General features: G+C 35.7%; 1 protein-coding gene across 1 annotated transcript in view; it reads right to left on the reverse strand.

Annotated features, from left to right (window-relative positions):
• Positions 1-8,584: 8,584 nt before the first annotated feature.
• The window catches only part of calcrla (calcitonin receptor-like a), a 31,825-nt gene continuing 22,300 nt past the window's right edge, over positions 8,585-18,109 (reverse strand). Inside the window, exons 6-13 of the mRNA XM_084122518.1 lie at positions 17,945-18,036; positions 17,726-17,852; positions 17,408-17,561; positions 17,249-17,309; positions 16,177-16,243; positions 15,666-15,884; positions 13,012-13,053; positions 8,585-11,065 (exon numbers count right to left, since the gene is read on the reverse strand). Coding sequence (XP_083978644.1) covers positions 10,847-11,065; positions 13,012-13,053; positions 15,666-15,884; positions 16,177-16,243; positions 17,249-17,309; positions 17,408-17,561; positions 17,726-17,852; positions 17,945-18,036 — 981 coding nt within the window. The 3' untranslated portion in view covers positions 8,585-10,846. The remainder of the gene's footprint in view (positions 11,066-13,011; positions 13,054-15,665; positions 15,885-16,176; positions 16,244-17,248; positions 17,310-17,407; positions 17,562-17,725; positions 17,853-17,944; positions 18,037-18,109) is intronic.

Here is an 18,109-nt window from a genome sequence, read left to right on the forward strand (position 1 = left end):
TTGTTCATTCTTAAAATTTTGGGGTGGAATATGACTGGGTCTTTTGTAAGACTTTTTCTGTGGTTTATTGAAAGATTCTTTTCACTATTATTGTGTTTAATAAAACAGCTTCTATAATTCGTCCCCATAATAAATCAACGTGATTTGCAGTCAGTGTGTGTGATATGCAAAGTCTCCTGAGAGCTGCTGCTGGTTTTTGATTTATGCCTTTTTCCATCTGACATTTTCTGTATGTCCTTGTCTTTAGCATTGATTTCACAATGTACTGTACATATGACATCCACAAAATGCATCAGGAATGTGATCGAACATGGAAAAAACATAACCGCAAACATGATTACGCATGCATGCTAATTGAACTTTATTGAATTTTATGAATTCTGCTTACAGTATGTAAAAACAATTTTCAGCAATGAAAATCCTGTGTTCACTTACCATGTTGTGTGCTATTTTCTATTTCTTCCTTGAAATGCTAAATGTGATATTATTTTTTGAGCTGTTTATACTGCTCTTTTTATTTGATGTTTTGTGAAAGACATGAGGGTTAGGATGACAATTTTTTGAGGGTTAGGGTGAACTATTCCTCTTTTTTTAAGATTACTGTGGCATTTATACTCCGACTTTTAACCCCAAACTATAAACTTTTTGGGGTTATTTCCTCTTATAACCTCTCGGTGAAAAACATAATCTCTTCATGTATTCTCATTCTTCACCTGACAGAACTAGAACTGTCTCATCATTCCTGCCGTATCTCCCTGAATACAGATGAGCACTATTTATTTAAGACAATGACGTAGGTTACTGTTAAAATTCTTGGATAAAGCAGAACATATGGTGAACACACATTCATGTGGGCAGAGGAATGAATGCTTATCTCCTGTTTGTCAAGTGCTTTTGCATGTTAGCCCACCTGTTTCACCAGCCCTCAGTTTTAGTGGACTTTCCCTCTGATTAGACACCGTTCTACGTGTTGAGAGAGAGTGTTCTTTTAGCTTGAACACTGAACATCATCTTTTCAGTTGGAACAGAATAAATAAAACACATACTCGTCAGGTTCAAGCCAAATGAAAAGGGCACCAACGTATCACATTTCAGACTTAGTATTATTGACGATGACTTCATGTCTCTAAGGAAGTCTGTATTTTTAAAAAGAACTTTTTGTATTTCTCAGTGTCATACAACTCTTTCACAGTTTGTTTTCCATTCAAGTGTTGTAAAGACTACATCACAATGCTCTCTGGGATTGCCCCGTTTACTTAATTCTGTCCAAGATGGTGGACACCATATGTGAACCTGGATCACAAAACCAGTCACAAGTCGCTCGGGTAAATTTGTGGCAATAGCCAACAATACATTGTATGGGTCAAAATTATCGATTTTTCTTTTATTCAATTCAAATTTATTTGTATAGCGCTTTTCACAATACATATTGTTTCAAAGCAGCTTTACAGAAAGTGCATTTCAGAAATGTACATAGAGAAATACAGTTAGTTAATCATGTATTGATTTAGGGCATAAACATATCGCCAGCGTCGAGTCGTCTCTTCACAGGCGCCGAGTCGTCTCTGCACGGGTGTTGGAGAATCTGTAGTTTCCATGAGAGGCTGGATACAAACTGGAGCTGACGATCTGTATTTACCTCGGGACTGGCGTCCCGAGATAACAACAGAAAAGCAGATGGGAAATAATTAGCGTAGCTGCTGTTCGTAATATTAATGCATTCAATCTGATTCAACTGTAGTATAAAAGGTAGGTATTATGTGAATGCTTGGCTAAAGAGATGCGTCTTTAATCTAGTTTTAAACTGGGACAGCGAGTCTGAGCCTCGAACAATATCAGGCAGGCCATTCCAGAGTTTAGGAGCTAAATGTGAAAACGCCCTCCCTCCTTTAGTGGACTTAGATATCCTAGGAATGACCAGAAGCCTCGAATTTAGTGATCTTAAAGAGCGCGATGGATTGTAGGGCGATAGAAGTTCCGTTAAATACACGGGAGCTAAACCATTTAGGGCTTTATAGGTCAGTAGTAATACTTTGTAAATGATACGGAACTTTATAGGTAACCAATGTAGAGACGACAGAATTGGTGTTATATGATCATATTTTCTTGATCTAGTAAGAACTCTAGCGGCTGCATTTTGGACTAACTGTAGCTTGTTTATTGAGGATGCAGGACAACCTGCTAATAAAGCATTACAGTAATCTAGTCTCGAGGTCATGAATGCATGAACTAACTTTTCTGCATCAGAAACAGATAGCATGTTACGTAGCTTAGCAATGTTTCTAAGGTGGAAAAAGGCTGTTCTTGTAACATATGAAATATGATTTTCAAAAGACAAGTTGCGGTCTAATATAACACCCAGGTCTTTTACTGTAGAGGATAAAATAACAGGACACCCTTCTAAATTAAAGTTGTATTGTAAGAGGTTTTGTGGGCAGTTTTTTGGACTAATAAGTAATACCTCCGCTTTATCTGAATTTAATAGCAGAAAATTACATGTCATCCAGTATTTTATATCTTTAACACACTCTGTTAATTTAGATAATTTATTGTTTTCATCTGGTCGTGATGAAATATATAATTGAGTGTCATCAGCATAACAGTGGAAATTAATTCCATGTTTTCTTATAATATTACCAAGTGGTAGCTTATATATATAAAATAGCAGAGGACCTAACACAGATCCTTGCGGTACACCGTAGTTTACTGACGTTATCTTCGATTTTTCCCCATTTAAGCAGACAAAATGGTAACGGTCTGATAAGTACGATCTAAACCAGTTTAATGCCTGTCCCTGAACACCAGTGTAGTTTTGTAGTCGGTCTAAGAGTATTTTGTGATCTACAGCGTCGAACGCAGCACTAAGATCGAGTAAAACTAGTATTGAGATAAAGCCTTGGTCAGAAGCTAGAAGTAAATCATTTGTGATTTTAACGAGCGCAGTTTCTGTGCTATGATGCGGTCTGAATCCTGACTGAAATTTTTCATAGATATCATTTTCTTGTAAGAAAGAGCACAGTTGAGCGGACACCACTTTTTCTAGAATTTTAGACATAAATGGAAGATTTGAAATTGGTCTATAATTTGCTAGGTTATTATGATCTAATTGTGGTTTCTTAATGAGAGGTTTTATAACTGCCAACTTGAATATTCTTGGAACATGACCTAAGGATAAAGATGAGTTAATAATATTGAGAAGAGGCTCTTCCACTACAGGTAACACTTGTTTCAGTAGTTTAGTTGGTATTGGATCTAATAAACACGTTGTTGGTTTAGATGCAATGATAAGTTTATTTAGCTCTTCCTGTCCTATAGTTGCAAAGCGCTGTAGTTTTTCTTGAGGGGCGATAATTGAGGCTGAATCATAAGACACCATTAAAGATTGTACATTTACAATTGTATTTCTGATGCTTTCTATTTTCTCAGTGAAGAAATTCATAAAATCATTACTACTACACTGTAACGGAATATTTTGCTCAGGTAACGTCTGTTTATTTGTTAGTCTAGCCACGGTGTTAAATAAAAACCTAGGTTTATTTTGGTTATTTTCTATTAGTTTGCGGAGATGCTCAGCCCTGGCTGCTTTTAGGGCCTTTTTATAACGTGACATACTGTCTTTCCAAGCGATTCTAAAAACCTCTAAATTAGTTTGTTTCCATTTACGCTCTAAATTACGAGTTTCTCTCTTTAGAACATGCGTAGCACTGTTGTACCATGGTGCTTTAATTTTCTCTCTAACCTTTTTTAATCTAATTGGTGCAACGATGTCTAATGTACTAGAGAAAATGGTGCTCATAGTGCTAGTCATTTCCTCTAGTTCATCTGTTTGTTTGGGTTCACTAAGCAGCTGAGATAGATCAGGTAAGCTATTTGAGAATCTATCTATAGTTGTTGGAAGGATTGTTCTGCCTGGTCGATAACGTGGCGCAACATGACAAATTTCAGCGGTACGTAGTATGCAAGTGACCATGTAATGGTCAGTGACTTCATCACTTTGCGGTATAATATCTATATCGGTTGGATTTGTTCCATGTGATATAATTAAATCTAGCGTATGATTAAGACGATGAGTGGGACCAGTTACGTTTTGCTTGACCCCAAAGGAGTTTAATAAATCTGTAAACGCAGCCCCTAACGCATCATTTGAATTATCTACGTGTATGTTAAAATCTCCAACAATTAATGCTTTATCGACATTGACCAAAAGATCTGAGAGAAAGTCTGCAAACTCTTTTAGGAAATCAGCGTAAGGCCCTGGCGGTCTATATACAGTAGCCAAGGCTAGAGATAATAGGGATTTCTTTCTTACATCTAAGAGAGTAACATTTAGCACAAGTACTTCAAACGAATTAAACCTGTGACCTGTTTTCTGAGTAACAGTAAGAATATCTTTATAGATTATAGCAACACCACCGCCACGACCAATCAGACGGGGCTCATGCTTGTAACAGTATCCAGGAGGAGTAGACTCATTAAGACCGAAATAATCATTTGGTTTAAGCCAGGTTTCAGTAAGGCAAAGTACATCAAAACTATTATCTGTGACCATTTCATTTACAATAACTGCCTTAGGTGTGAGTGATCTAATGTTTAAAAGACCTAGCTTTATAAATTGTTTTTGTTCACTAATATTGAGATTTTCTGGTTTAATCACAATTAGATTTTTCCTAGATCCTGCAGTAGATTTATTATTTGATCTCACTCTTTTATGGCAAAAATCATTTGGATATTAAGTAAAGATCATGTTCCATGAAGATATTTTGCAAATTTCCTACCGTAAATATATATAAAACATTTATTTTTGTGAGTGGATGCAGCACAATCGCGAGCATAAATGGACAATTCAATTGCGATTTTCTCAATGTTTCGATTTTTTTGCACCCTCACATTTCAGAATTTCAAATAGTTTTTATCTCGGCCAAATATGGTCATATCATAACAAAGCATACATCAATATAAATCTTATTTATTCAGCTTTCAGGTGATGTATAAATCTCAATTTCCAAAAATTGACCCATGTGACTGGTTTTGTGGTCCAGGGGCACATATGTTCTCAGTTTAATGCTGCACTGTGGCATGTCAAAGGAAACATCTGGCGGCCACTTCTTCCTTTGTAGAACTTTTTTTTTTTAGTCTTCAATCCCAGCATGATGCCCTTTAGTTCTCAAAAGTATCCATGACATGCAGTACAGACATTACTCCTGTAAATTTACTCTAGCAGGTAATAATTCAGCTATATCATCTTATTTTTACTTTTTGTGTTCTGTTTCCCATTTTTTAAAAGTAACTTTTTACTTGCAGTGTTCATTTTCATTTATTACATAAAATAATGACATATTAGTTATTTCAGTGCTTACTTACAAATCAATTATTATTATTTTTTTCATCAGTGGCTACTAAATGAGCAGTTCACAGTCGGTTTATACTATGTTAAGGCCACTATATTTTTATACTATTAAAAGACTGTTTTATATATAGTCAAGTCAAGTCATATTTATTTATATAGAGCTTTTTAAAATACAGATTGTTTCAAAGCAGCTTTACAGAGATAACAGGAAAATAATGCAAAAAAGTTTGTTTCCAGAAGGAAATAGCGTCACAGTCCAGCTTAAGTAAGTTCAGTGATGTTTCTTTTTTTTTTTTTTTAAGTTATTAATTTAGTTTGTTATATATATATATATAACCGCTCTGGAGTAAACCGTGATGTCATCGTCCAGCTCAGTTCAGTTCTTGTATAATAGTGTCAATGCAGGCAGATCAATATTATTGTTGAATATTAAATTAAATGTTAAATTTAATGTCCCCAACTAAGCAAGCCAAGCCAATGGCAACAAAGGTGGAAAAAGGCAACAGTGGCTAGGAACCAAAACTCCATCAGGTGGCAGAATGGAGAACCCAGGCTCAGTCGGGGGGCCAGTTCTCCTCTGGCCAATGACCAATGATAATTATGATTCAGGCAGCATTATAGGTCAGAAGTCAGATTGGTTTGGAACAATCAGAATATTATCCAGTTCCATCTGGTTGAAGATCGGAGTCATGCCGGTATGGATACGGGTTTCTTGAGGATCAGTGCCGATGGCTGTCGTGTCGATAAGGCCTTCACAGGGGAGAGTCTAGTTGACACAATCTCTGCTGACACTTCAGGGATGCGTTGTGGTCGTGTCTAGGTGCAGGTCCTCCATCTGGTCTGGATACGGCCCGGATCTGGCTGACTACATCATGCATTGTGGTCGTGTCTAGGCGCAGGTCCACCATACACTGCAAAGGTGAAGCGCTTCTGAAGTGGCATTTAGGTATCTACACAGTTTAATGCTGCTCAGAGGTGGCATGCATCTACACAGCAATTAGAGGTGGGTCAGAGCAAGCATACTTTAGTCTGGCTTTTATGCATCATTTCATTCTTGCACTGAATTTTGAGCTGGCACAGAAACGCCTTAACTTGGCTGTGTAAAGATGCCTATAGATATTTAATTGTATAGTATTTAATAATTAACACTTTACTAAATAAAAATATGTTTTTTGCCTCTAACTTGGTAAAGAGACCTTGGATTTTAGAAAGGCACTATAAAAATGTGTATATATATATGTATATATGAAGAGCTCTTTTCCAAAACGGGATAAACGCCATTTTAAAAAAAAATGAGTTTGTCATGTCATTTTTCTGTGTACTGAACCTATTAACTGCTCCATCAACGTTTCATGACAAATCGCTATATTTCCTTGTTTAAAATGTACTGCAAAATGCAGTTTCTTTCCAAAACGAGATAAGCGCCGAACCTATTTTTAGCCTAAACGGGATATATCCTCTCGACCAATCAGAATTGGGTGAGCGTTCTACGCAATCCAAATAGGCGGCGATCTGAACAGAGGTTTGTTACTTTGTTTATGTTCATTCATTCCTCAAAATGAGTGCTTTAAACTTTAGTAACACTTTTGATGGCCTTGATGAGCCAGTGAGACCTACACCAGGGGGTAGAAAACCTGGTGGACAATATTAGAACATGTCACTGGAAAATATTTATTTTATTTTTACTATTTATTTTATTTTACTATTTATTTTATTTTACTATTTATTTTATTTGGCTTTTATTTATTTCATGCATTTGCACTTATTTAATTTATATTAATCTATACTATGAGTACCTGATTATATGTTGCACGTTCTCTTGTTTGTTTTTGTAAAAGACAAACCATAATTTTTTTCCAAAAGTTGATGGATTTATGCCGTTTTGAAAAAAAAAAAAATTAACTTTGAATTTATCATCAACAAAATTGTTGTTTGATTTAATAATCATTGTTCAACATGTTCAGACTGAGCCAAAAAAAACATTTTAACAGGATAAATTGAATATTCACAAAATGTGTGGGTCTAGGTAAAAAATTAAATTTTCCTGAAAACTACTGAAATGGATTTATCCCGTTTTGGAAAAGAGCTCCTCATATAGTGTTATTATTATTATTGATTGGAAAATAATGGGCTAAGCCAAAAATCTAAGCTTTTAATTGTCTGAACCACAAATTATTGGTCAGAAAATGAGCTAAATTTAAGCAAGTGCACTACTTAAAAAGCTATTGCCGTCTCAGAAAAACATCTAAGACGGAATGAAGTTTTTGGCAGAATATGGGAAGTTGTGTGTCGAGTCATAATGAAACACGAGTTGCATGGTGATACTCCAGAGCAGTGTCTTTGAAAATATGATGAGAAATATAATAATAAATGCATGTGTACTACAGAGAGAATGTGTAGGGAGGGAGCCTTCTTAACTGCTGGTCCTGGTGAGCTACTTCACTGTGAAAAGTCATTTCATTATTTGGAGTACTGGGGAATATTGCAGAATAGCTTGCTTCTCACAATTGAAAAGGAACGATCAGATGGTATTTCTCAACAACACAATGCTCCTGCCCAAATAGCAAAGACAACCATTAAGTGGCTTGAGGTTTTGGCCTTCTTCTGTCTAGATTTGAACACTTTACTGAATATTTGGTCTCACATTAAACCCAAATGATACATTTTTCAACTACTCTTGAACTATTTGAAGCCACCAACACTGACTGTAAAAAGCTGTCTGCAAATTTACCCACACGGCTTAAACATTTAAAGAAAACAAAGGGGAAGGCTATTCTGTGCTAAGTTACTTTATCTACAGTATTTGTGCAATTCATGCTAATTTCCTGACCAGTGATTTGTGATTCAAATGGTGAAGACCATTAAAAGACCCCTAAATATTTTGCCATTTTTGTCTTTTTGCCCACGAGTGTTGCTGTTGTTAAACTTCCTCTAACTTTAACAGAGCAGCATTCATCTAGATGCATTGCCTTTAGCTGTTCCTAGAGAATTGTGTGTTTGTTTTCCTAAGCCACCTTATCAAAAATGCACTCGACTGATGGCAGTTGAAGAACACGTTTGATGATGAACATGGCTTTGTGAGTGAACGTCATTAGATTGCCCTTGGAATTTGAGTAAATTAACTTCAATCGTGTTCAGTGTGAATAGTGGATCCTTTTATGTGCCTTTAAATTTTGACCAGCGTCTGTTCCACACCCCAGTGCTTTTAATGAAACACACATTAGTATTCAAACAAGACACTTGAAATAATAATCTATAATTACAGAATAATACGATACACATGATTGCAACTGCCCACATTTTATGAAATAAATGTTACACGAATACACCATAGGCGAACAAAAGACAAATTACATTCATACAGAAAAGAACATTTGCAGTGGTTGAATTTAGGTGCAGCATAGACACAATACAACTATTCTGATACCAACAAAGTACAACCTTAAATACCAGGTCGAAAAACGACAAGCGAATATGTATTTGCAACATACTGTATATGAAACATATGAAACCGTCCTGCAGTGAGTGTTTTGTCTTCACTGAAACACAAATTATCACAAACAACATAAAAATAACAAAACATCATGAGCAACAGTAATTGGCACACATTCATGAAAAAGAAATGGCATTCAAGGAAAAAGATATTGCGGAACTTGATGAGACGATAGAGTGGATGTTTGATTGGCATTTTTTTTACATGCTGTGATTTGCAATATTAATAATGATTTGTTCTGAACCCAGATTGAGTTATGTTTCTTGTTTCGAGTGGAAGAAATGCAGTGCATATTGTGTAATGCACACCCCTATAACATATTCAGATGTGATTACAGCGAACAATACAATATTTACATATTTAGAACAAGCACATTCCTGCTTTTGTAGCATTGCCTGTCATCAATTCTGTTTTCATGGTTTAATATGGACAAAAGCAGGAATTAAATGAGCAGTTCACCCAAAAATAATGTGACCGGATCGGGGAGGGTTTTTTTCCCACTTATTTATGAACCACATCAATTGGCTCATTCATAACAGACCCAAATTAAATTTCAGTCTGTTGAATAGATTGAAATGTAAATATTGTAGGAGTTCAGAAAGCTTAGAATATAGTGCATGTGTCAGATATGAATTATATTAATGGTACGTTAGACAGATGTGAACATCATTAGAAAGAGTGGCGTAAGATTCCTCAGAAGTTCTCCTTTCGTCAAACAGAAATAACTAACTGCATATTGGATTAAAATGAAGGTGAGCAAATAATGACAATAACATTTTTTGGGTGAACTATTCCTTTAAGCATTATGAAAACTTGCTGATTTTCTGAGAAGAATGGCGTGAGTTTAGGGAAATAAAATCAAAGGAAACACTGGGCGCATTATTTAAATCATATGGAATGTAATTGAATTTAGGCCGAGTGGGTGAAAGGTAGAATTAAAAGCATCTTTAGAAGCAACAGGGTCAAATATCAGGAACCTTTTTTATCTATTTAGATTCACAGATTGCTTCTGAATCCCTGCCTTTGACACTAGAGAGTGATATCTCAAACACTCCAAGCGTATTATAGGAAATATGAGTAGCATACTCATTATTGTACCTGATTTCATAGGTCACATGACTGAACACTACAAGCATGTTGAGAAATATGATGTCAAACACACTGAAAATGTGGCATGTATAGTAGATATATTTTTTAATTAAGCATGTAAATTAGATTATATTGATAAATATATTTTAAAGGGATGAGCATGTTTTCATACTGTAAAGCTAGAAATGTTGCATAAATTATGGTCCAATCTCCAGTGTCATTTTCAGGGGTCCCTAAAGCAGGTGTTTTTGAATTACTTTACAATGTTCTCACAATATTTGTGATCTGTGTCGGCACATAACAGATATACTCAAATAGCAATCAGAATTAAAAATCGTGCATACTAAAAATACTAAATCTTATTGATGTCTTCCTGAAGTTTCAATTTACTTCTTGTCCAAATAAACAAAGACAACAGCTGGCTATAATACTGTCTTCAGATTTACATTAAAAGATTTGCCAAATCAGTGTTATAAAAGAAAAGGCGACATTGGCTTTTGCACCCTCTTCAATTTTTCAACAATATATATTTATATATATATAGTTGTTTTGCTTGTTTGTTTTTTCAGTAAAATATACATTTCTCAGTGTGCTCATCATTTGGATTAGATTTATCTTTTTTTTTTTTTTATCACAAGGACAATCCTATAAGACAAAGAAATGCCACTGCAGACAGCAGTCGAGCAAACTACAATACTGCAAAGTACAAAGACCAGGCAAATAATGTTTGTATTTGTCCAATGAACATTAAATGAAGGTAGCAAAATGTTTTTCAGTGTAAATTCTTGGAGAAATGCCTTTTCTCCACCCTTCAGAGTATGAGCAGTGAATTATGAACATTTGTAGTAGGTCCAAGTCAGCCATGTAACTGTCGCTGTAATAAACAGTTTATATATATACTGCCACGTTCAGTGGCATCAGGCAAAGGGATTCTCTGGTTTTAAGATGGTGCTGTCAATGTCGTTGCAGTTTTTGCCATTCAAGTGTTCTGTGTGGCCATCGATGCTGTAACAGCCCTGGACCTCTGTGATGGAGGACGCCGTGTACGAGGCAGACCTCAGAGCATCGGACTGTGTGATGGTGCTTCCAAACTGGATGCGGTACTGGTTCCAGTGCCGCCTTACAACCGCTTGGACCTGGGGAAGTTTGGACAGATGATCTCAGTGAATATACATTACTTATCATGCAGCATGAATAATACATTATCTACTTTTTGAGCATTTGTAACAAATCACCTTTAAGTAGTTTTATCAAATAAAATGTATAATTAAGACATCAAATCTCTAAACACATGGCACCATTTGGGGGTGTGGGTGTCATGACCAAAATCAAAAGATTAATTTCACTGTAATTGTATTTATCACAATTGAGTTGTTTTTAATGAATATTTAGCAAATAATAATATAATGGTAATATAGGATTATATCAAATTATTATTTAGAAATTTAGCAAATATTAAAATATAATATTTGTAGCCACAGAGCATGATTTTGCTTTTATAACCATGTGGTAATGCATATTTTTGAATATTCTAATTAAAACAATTACTATACAATTACTAGACATCTAATTTGATTTATAAGTTTAACTATATATAAGTCTGGCATCAGTACTAAAATAATGCACTGCCATGCAACAAAACTCAAAACTGTAAAACATTTATTATAAAATTTATATTTTACAGTGGTGTACTGTAAAAACTCTTAAAAATAAAGGTTCTTTATTAGCATTTATGGTTCCACAAAGAATCTTTCCATTGCACAAACAGTTTGTTCTTCAGATTATTAAAATACTTTACACTAAGAAAAATTGGTTCTTCTAAGAACTGTTCACTTAAAGGGGCTATATGTAACATTTTAATTTGTTTAAATCACTGTTTTATTGACAATGTGTGCACAGCTTGCAACAAAACTTAAAAACAAGACCTTTCCTGACTTTCTAGGTTGTCTATGAAAGCCTATAGACAGTTTTTTTATAGGAAGGACTCAGGACGTTTTTTCCGGGAAAATCCAAAGGATGTAACATTTACACGCACTCCTGAGAGTTTCTTTCAATGACGCATGAAATGAATGCTTATACAATGTTCAGAAATGCCAACTGAGCTATTCTGAAATGTCAATGTGTCATGCTAAGAAAAGTGATTATTTCAAACTATAGTCTTAGATCTATATAGCCAACAGTCTCAAATATAGGCTACTTTATCATTACAGTGTAATTTTAATTACCTCATCTATCGACATGATGGCAGTGAATTGCAGAGCTGGTGCAAACTTATCCACATCACTATGATCTGATGCTTTCTTAACTGCTGTTTTCTCACCACTGTCAGTTATGTTGTGTTCATTTTGTTATTGAGAGGAAAGCGTGCATCACATATTACATATTCATCTAAACGTCGCTCTCAGCAGCGTGGACGGCACCTGGATGTTCGTTAAAAGTATCTAGCTGTAAAGGTATTTCCAACTTCTTTTTACTTCTGAGCAAAGAACAAAATCAGGACATTGAATCACGTTCAGTCTCTTGTATGTTACGTGTGCACGAGTGCGAGCACAAGCAATAAGTTGCTGGCTGCAGTTCACTAAATGGCCACCGGTGTCGCTAATAACAAGGGTCTGAATTCTACATATAGCCCCTTTAAGGGTTTTTTTAGGGAAGCAAAAATGGTTCTTTTCACAGCCATTGCTGTGAAAACCTCCTTTCGGAACCTTTCGTCATTCATTTTGAAAGCAATACAGCAAACACTGTAGCTGATATATCGTGTCATAGCATCAGCCATCAATTCAAGCACACAGGCTGCATTAACTGCCGGACTGGCAATGTCATCCATATTAGCTTCTGCATGCCTCATTACCACATTGCCTCTAAAACAGCTCATCGAAAAAACAAAATGATTTGGATAGGTTCCCTCTGAGTCAGGCTTCTCATATTGGTACATGTGGACATCTGCCAATGTTTTTAGGATTTAGAAATAAACAGCCAATACAGAATCTCCATATCTGAGCTCTGCTTTCAAGGAAAAGGATGTTGCACAGTCCGTGCAGATAAACAGGACATTTTTAATTTTAGTGGGGTAAACTCTTACCTCTCCGTTGAAAAAGCAGAAGATTGTGGCCACCAACAGTCCCTTAAACATACAATCAGAAATGCATGTCAGCAGTAAATCCGCATAAACTGCTATCTTGTATTGCTAAACTATAATCTCCCATATCGCAACCTTTTCACTAATCATTTCTCGGCTGGTGTTGAGTACTGTTCTCCCTTGTGTTTTGACACATTTTGGCAGCAAGTGCTCTTGATGTGCACAAAGAGTCATCTGGGATGACAAGCCTGTTTTGTTGCATTATTCATTGTGCCGACTCAGCTAGGTCTAGCAGTACCAGCTGTCCAAGGCTTCTCACTTTGCTGTTTTCTGCACAGCAGACTACAAATTAATATTTTCTTGTTGCTGTACACCTACCAATTTCAGAATAAATGTTCAGGAGTCAGACTTTTAAGAGGCAAGTGGCCGCCTGATGTTTTTTTAAATGAATGGTTCACCCCCCAAAGGGATATTTACTTTTGCTATGCTGTTATTTCTTCAGTAGAGCTTAAAGGACAATTCCGGTGAAAAATGAACCTAGGGGTAATTAACACATGGTTACCGAGTCGATCGTTCCCCGGGATGCGTTTTCATGAAAATCGAATGTAAAGAGTTTTATCTCTAAAAACAGATTAGCTTATAACGCTAGTATATGGGGCACAGAGTAAGTAAAAGTAAATCGCTAGTTAATACCACTAACAAGGCTCAAACTAGCCTCACACTAACACGGTAGCATAATGAGGGTCCCTACATGCAAACCATTGAGAACTTTGTAAGTGTACAGACAGTTTAATAAGAAGAGACTTTATAAAGACAGTACATTACGCGTTTACATGCAGGATCCATCTTGGAAAACAGTCTCGACTAATCGAGTCACGAACGCCGCGCTACGTTATATTTCACAAACGTAATTCCTATCGACCAGCTCACTTAGCACGGCATTCGTGACTCGATTAGTCGAGACTGTTTTCCAAGATGACGCCTGCCTGTAAACGTGTAATGTTCTGTCTTTATAAAGTATCTTCTTATTAAACTGTCTGTACACTTACAAAGTTCTCAATACTTCGATTTGCATGTAAGGACCCTCATTATGCTACCGTGTTAGTGTGAGGCTATTTTGAGCCTTGTTAGTGGCATTAACTAGCGATTTACTTTTACTTACTCTGTGCCCCATATACTAGCGTTATAAGATAATCTGTTTTTAGAGATAAAACTCTTTACATTTGATTTTCATGAAAACGCATCCCGGGGAACGATCGACTCGGTAACCATGTGTTAATTACCCCTAGGTTCATTTTTCACCGGAATTGTCCTTTAATGGAAATCAAAATGATATGTGAATATTGACTTACATTTTGGCCTGTACTTTTTATGGGACTTTCATAGTGTTGTTTAATGGAAAAGACCAGTGTTGAAAACTTTTCTTTTGTTGACCACAGAAAAAATAACAGAATATGGTTTAGGAACAATATGAGGATTAGTGATTAAAAGCAGAATATCTAAAGAGACAAGTTTTCCCCTCTGGCTAGTAACAACAGAGCTTCTGTTGCCATTTGCTTTACAAGCTTTTTAAGTAACTAATGGCAAAGTAAACTTAATTATAGGCTGCTGAGCTTCTGCCAGTCAAAGAGATAAAGAGAGTGGGAAATCCAGTCTTGTAATAATAATAATGTACCTAAGATCAAAACGGAACACTCCACAAGTGCAAAATACAAGTAAAAATTGGCATTAGCAAATAATTAAAGTTAGGAACTGCAAAATAATATTTGTTTCAAATATAATTGAGAATGATAGTCTGACCCTCGCTGATATAGGCCATGTACACGTTGTAAAGTTTCAGGAGTGACAACCACATTAAAATAAGTGAGTCTACGGAACACGACTCGCTCCCGGAATCGTGATGCTTGACAGCATGGTAGCTAACCATTGCAAAGACCTGGCATCTGGCGTGTTTGGTATCCACTATTTTTGACAAAAGTAATATTACAGCGACCAAAGGCTAGTTCTGTTCTGCAATTTTAACTAAACCACCATTCACAGAGGCGTCATGTTTTGTTTCTGTTTCTGTAAAGCTGCTTCGCAGAAGGCAATGGCAGAGTTTTGTCATTGCCACTTGTTATAAGCGTTTTTGGGCCTGTTGTTTGGGTTTGGTTCATAAAGCGATCAAGTTTATGGGGACATTAAATTGGGCAGGTGCGGGTCGCGATATTTTGGTCTTGTATTCAAATATAAAACACATGGATTTATCTTAGTGTATTATGGGCTTCTTCTTGTTGATTGTGTTTTCTAGCAACATGAATGAGACAAAGATCGTACCAATTTCCCTGTGGTTTTCTTGCACCGCACACATAAGAGAGACACATCTCTGGTGCGTGTTTAAATATGCCATTAACAACTAATTGTTCAATTCGGTTCCATACATTACATACCGCATATAATTTTTTAATGCGGTTGTCGCTACTTTTTCGGGTGTTAATCCGGTTGTAGAATGCGGTTGTCACTCCTGTAAATTACTGAACTGTGTGTGTACAGAACAGGATTAAGCACTAAAAGGTGAACTGACAAACAAAGTAAACTTATTTTTGGTTATATAATTGAAAATATATTATAGCCATTGGAGTGTGTAGATTGATGATAACTATTTGACAGCTTTTTACCTGATAATGCATTAAGATATGCATGATGTATTCGTAGATTTCGGCGGAAACGCGCCCCCCAGGTGTATAAGGGAGGAGAACGTACTGGATGCCCAGGAGTGGAACCAGAATGAGGGTGGCACGGACAGCTTTCATATACAGACTAGACTCAGCTTGGTGTGTTACTTTCAGTTTGGTGATGAGGACTCGTACGATGTTCAGCAGAAAGAACAAGTTCACCTGAAAGGACAGGCAAGATGAGTGGCAAACGCAAACGCAAAGACAAAGGATCTCAGCTGGCTGGCAGATCATGTCAGATGTCAGTATTCAAACCGCTTTAGCATGCTGGTGTTCTTTTTGATGTACTGATACATATAAACATTGTGCTTGGCTACTCGAAAATGATTTCAGATTGATGAATACAATCTTCTGGATGTAATTTGCACAAACAATACACAAAGATTATAATTAATGTTGCACAAAAAGAATGTGTTTTGAAAAGGAAAAGGACAAAAACATCCAGATGTCTTACCAGCAGTGCAGCACAGATGGGGCCATGAATAATGTATAGCAGAGAAGTATTTGAGCTGATCCAACAACTGTGGATTAGGAAGGCAAGGGTAAGCTAAATGTTCAATATTGAGTAAAATTTTGAGTAAAAAACTTTTGTTTTTGAGTGTAGCGTATAAAAGTACAAATAAATGAAATATCAAAAATAAAAAGTATCACTACCCCAGATGTTTGAGTACATTAAGAATTGTAAACATTCGGTTTTCTAAAATGCAATGTTTAAATATGCACTAATTTACATAAATGTCCAGAACAGAAATCTGAACAATGGATAAAGACAGGTATACAAATATTTGGTCCCACTTTATATTAAGTGGTTTTAACTACTATATACTAACATGGAAATTAATAATTTGATACAAAGGACTTATTGTGTACATTCATGTTTTTACATTGTACTTATATTTAAAAAATACATGGATGTAATTACAGCTGTAATTAATTTATGTAATTACATTTATAATTACACTGTTGACCATTCCCTTACACATTAACCCACCCTTAAACCTACCCATACCACCACACCTTACCATCACACCTCAATAGCACCTCAAAGGTGTTTTACAATACAACATGAACACAATAAGTACATTGTACTTATTTTTCGATGTAAGTACATAGCACTTAAAGCCACTTAATATAAAGTGGGACCAATTGTTTTTTTCATTTTGTTGATATACAGTATTACAGGCAAAGGAAATCTATTTTGGATATCTTTTTTTGTAACACCATAAATCATAAAATACTGTCAACAGCCAGAAAAAAATTCATGTTTTTAGGAATAAAATGTGTAAAAACAGGCTAATGATATAAAAAAAGCTCATTGTCAGAAAGCAGCCTTTAAGATATGTATTGTAATTGAAATCTCCAGACACAAATAGATAAGGTGCAATAACATAAATACTTAAAAGTGTATTTTTAATTTTTTTCCCCATTAGACCAAAACAACACGTTATGAAAAAACTAAATCTCAAAATTGACCAGTGCATGAAAACATTTGTTTTGCCTGAAAGCTACAGAACAAGTATACTCACTTATCATTGTAGTAATAACTTCTGGCTACAGCATGTATTGTAGCGGGTATAAGTGGGAAACCTGTTGTTTAAAAAAAAAGATATGGTTTAAAAGAAGTTAGGTTTAGTTTATTCAATCAATGCTGTAAATAAAATGCTTTGATTTATTCGAAAACTCACCCCATCCAAGAAGGTAGTACCACATTAAATGCTGTTTTTCAGCAAACACTGCCACAACAATGAGAGTGTGCAAGTAAATCCCTTCACAAAGCATCCAGAAGTAGTTGCATCCAAAGATGTACAAATGGATAAATTGTGATACTTTGCAGCTGACCTGAATAATAGTAGCACAGACATTTAAGGATGATTAGCACAGCAGATTGATGACATACTGTAATGCCTTTAAATTTATCCACCCTTTTGTCCCATAACCCGACAATAAAATAAAATGACAATATTTTATTTTATTTATAGAAGTTACTGTCAGTACACACTTACTGGGTTTCGCTGAACTAATTCCTGGTTGTTTGCCACTGCTGTTAACCATATGATAGTGTTGATGGAGTTTAATACAAAGGAGAAGAAAAGGTTTTTGTGCAGGGTAATTCTCTGGCAGCTCAAACTCCTATAAGCACAAAAAAGACAGCAAAATAACATGAAATAATTGTGATGAGCATTAAACAGGAATACAATAGTGAGAGAGACATTTGCACTTACTTGAAATGGAAGAATATGCCTAGCGAGACTAACAAAGACGTTAAAGAGAGCCCATGACCTATTAACGTCAAGTAGAACAAGTTCATTGCGGTCTGCAATCACACAAACAATAGATTCATGAAGTGTTTATACTACAAACCCATTCAAATGTGTGTTTATATTCAT

This window comes from Abramis brama, assembly GCF_963993115.1.
Source record: "Abramis brama genome assembly, chromosome: 8".
Classification (NCBI taxonomy): Eukaryota; Metazoa; Chordata; class Actinopteri; order Cypriniformes; family Leuciscidae; genus Abramis; species Abramis brama.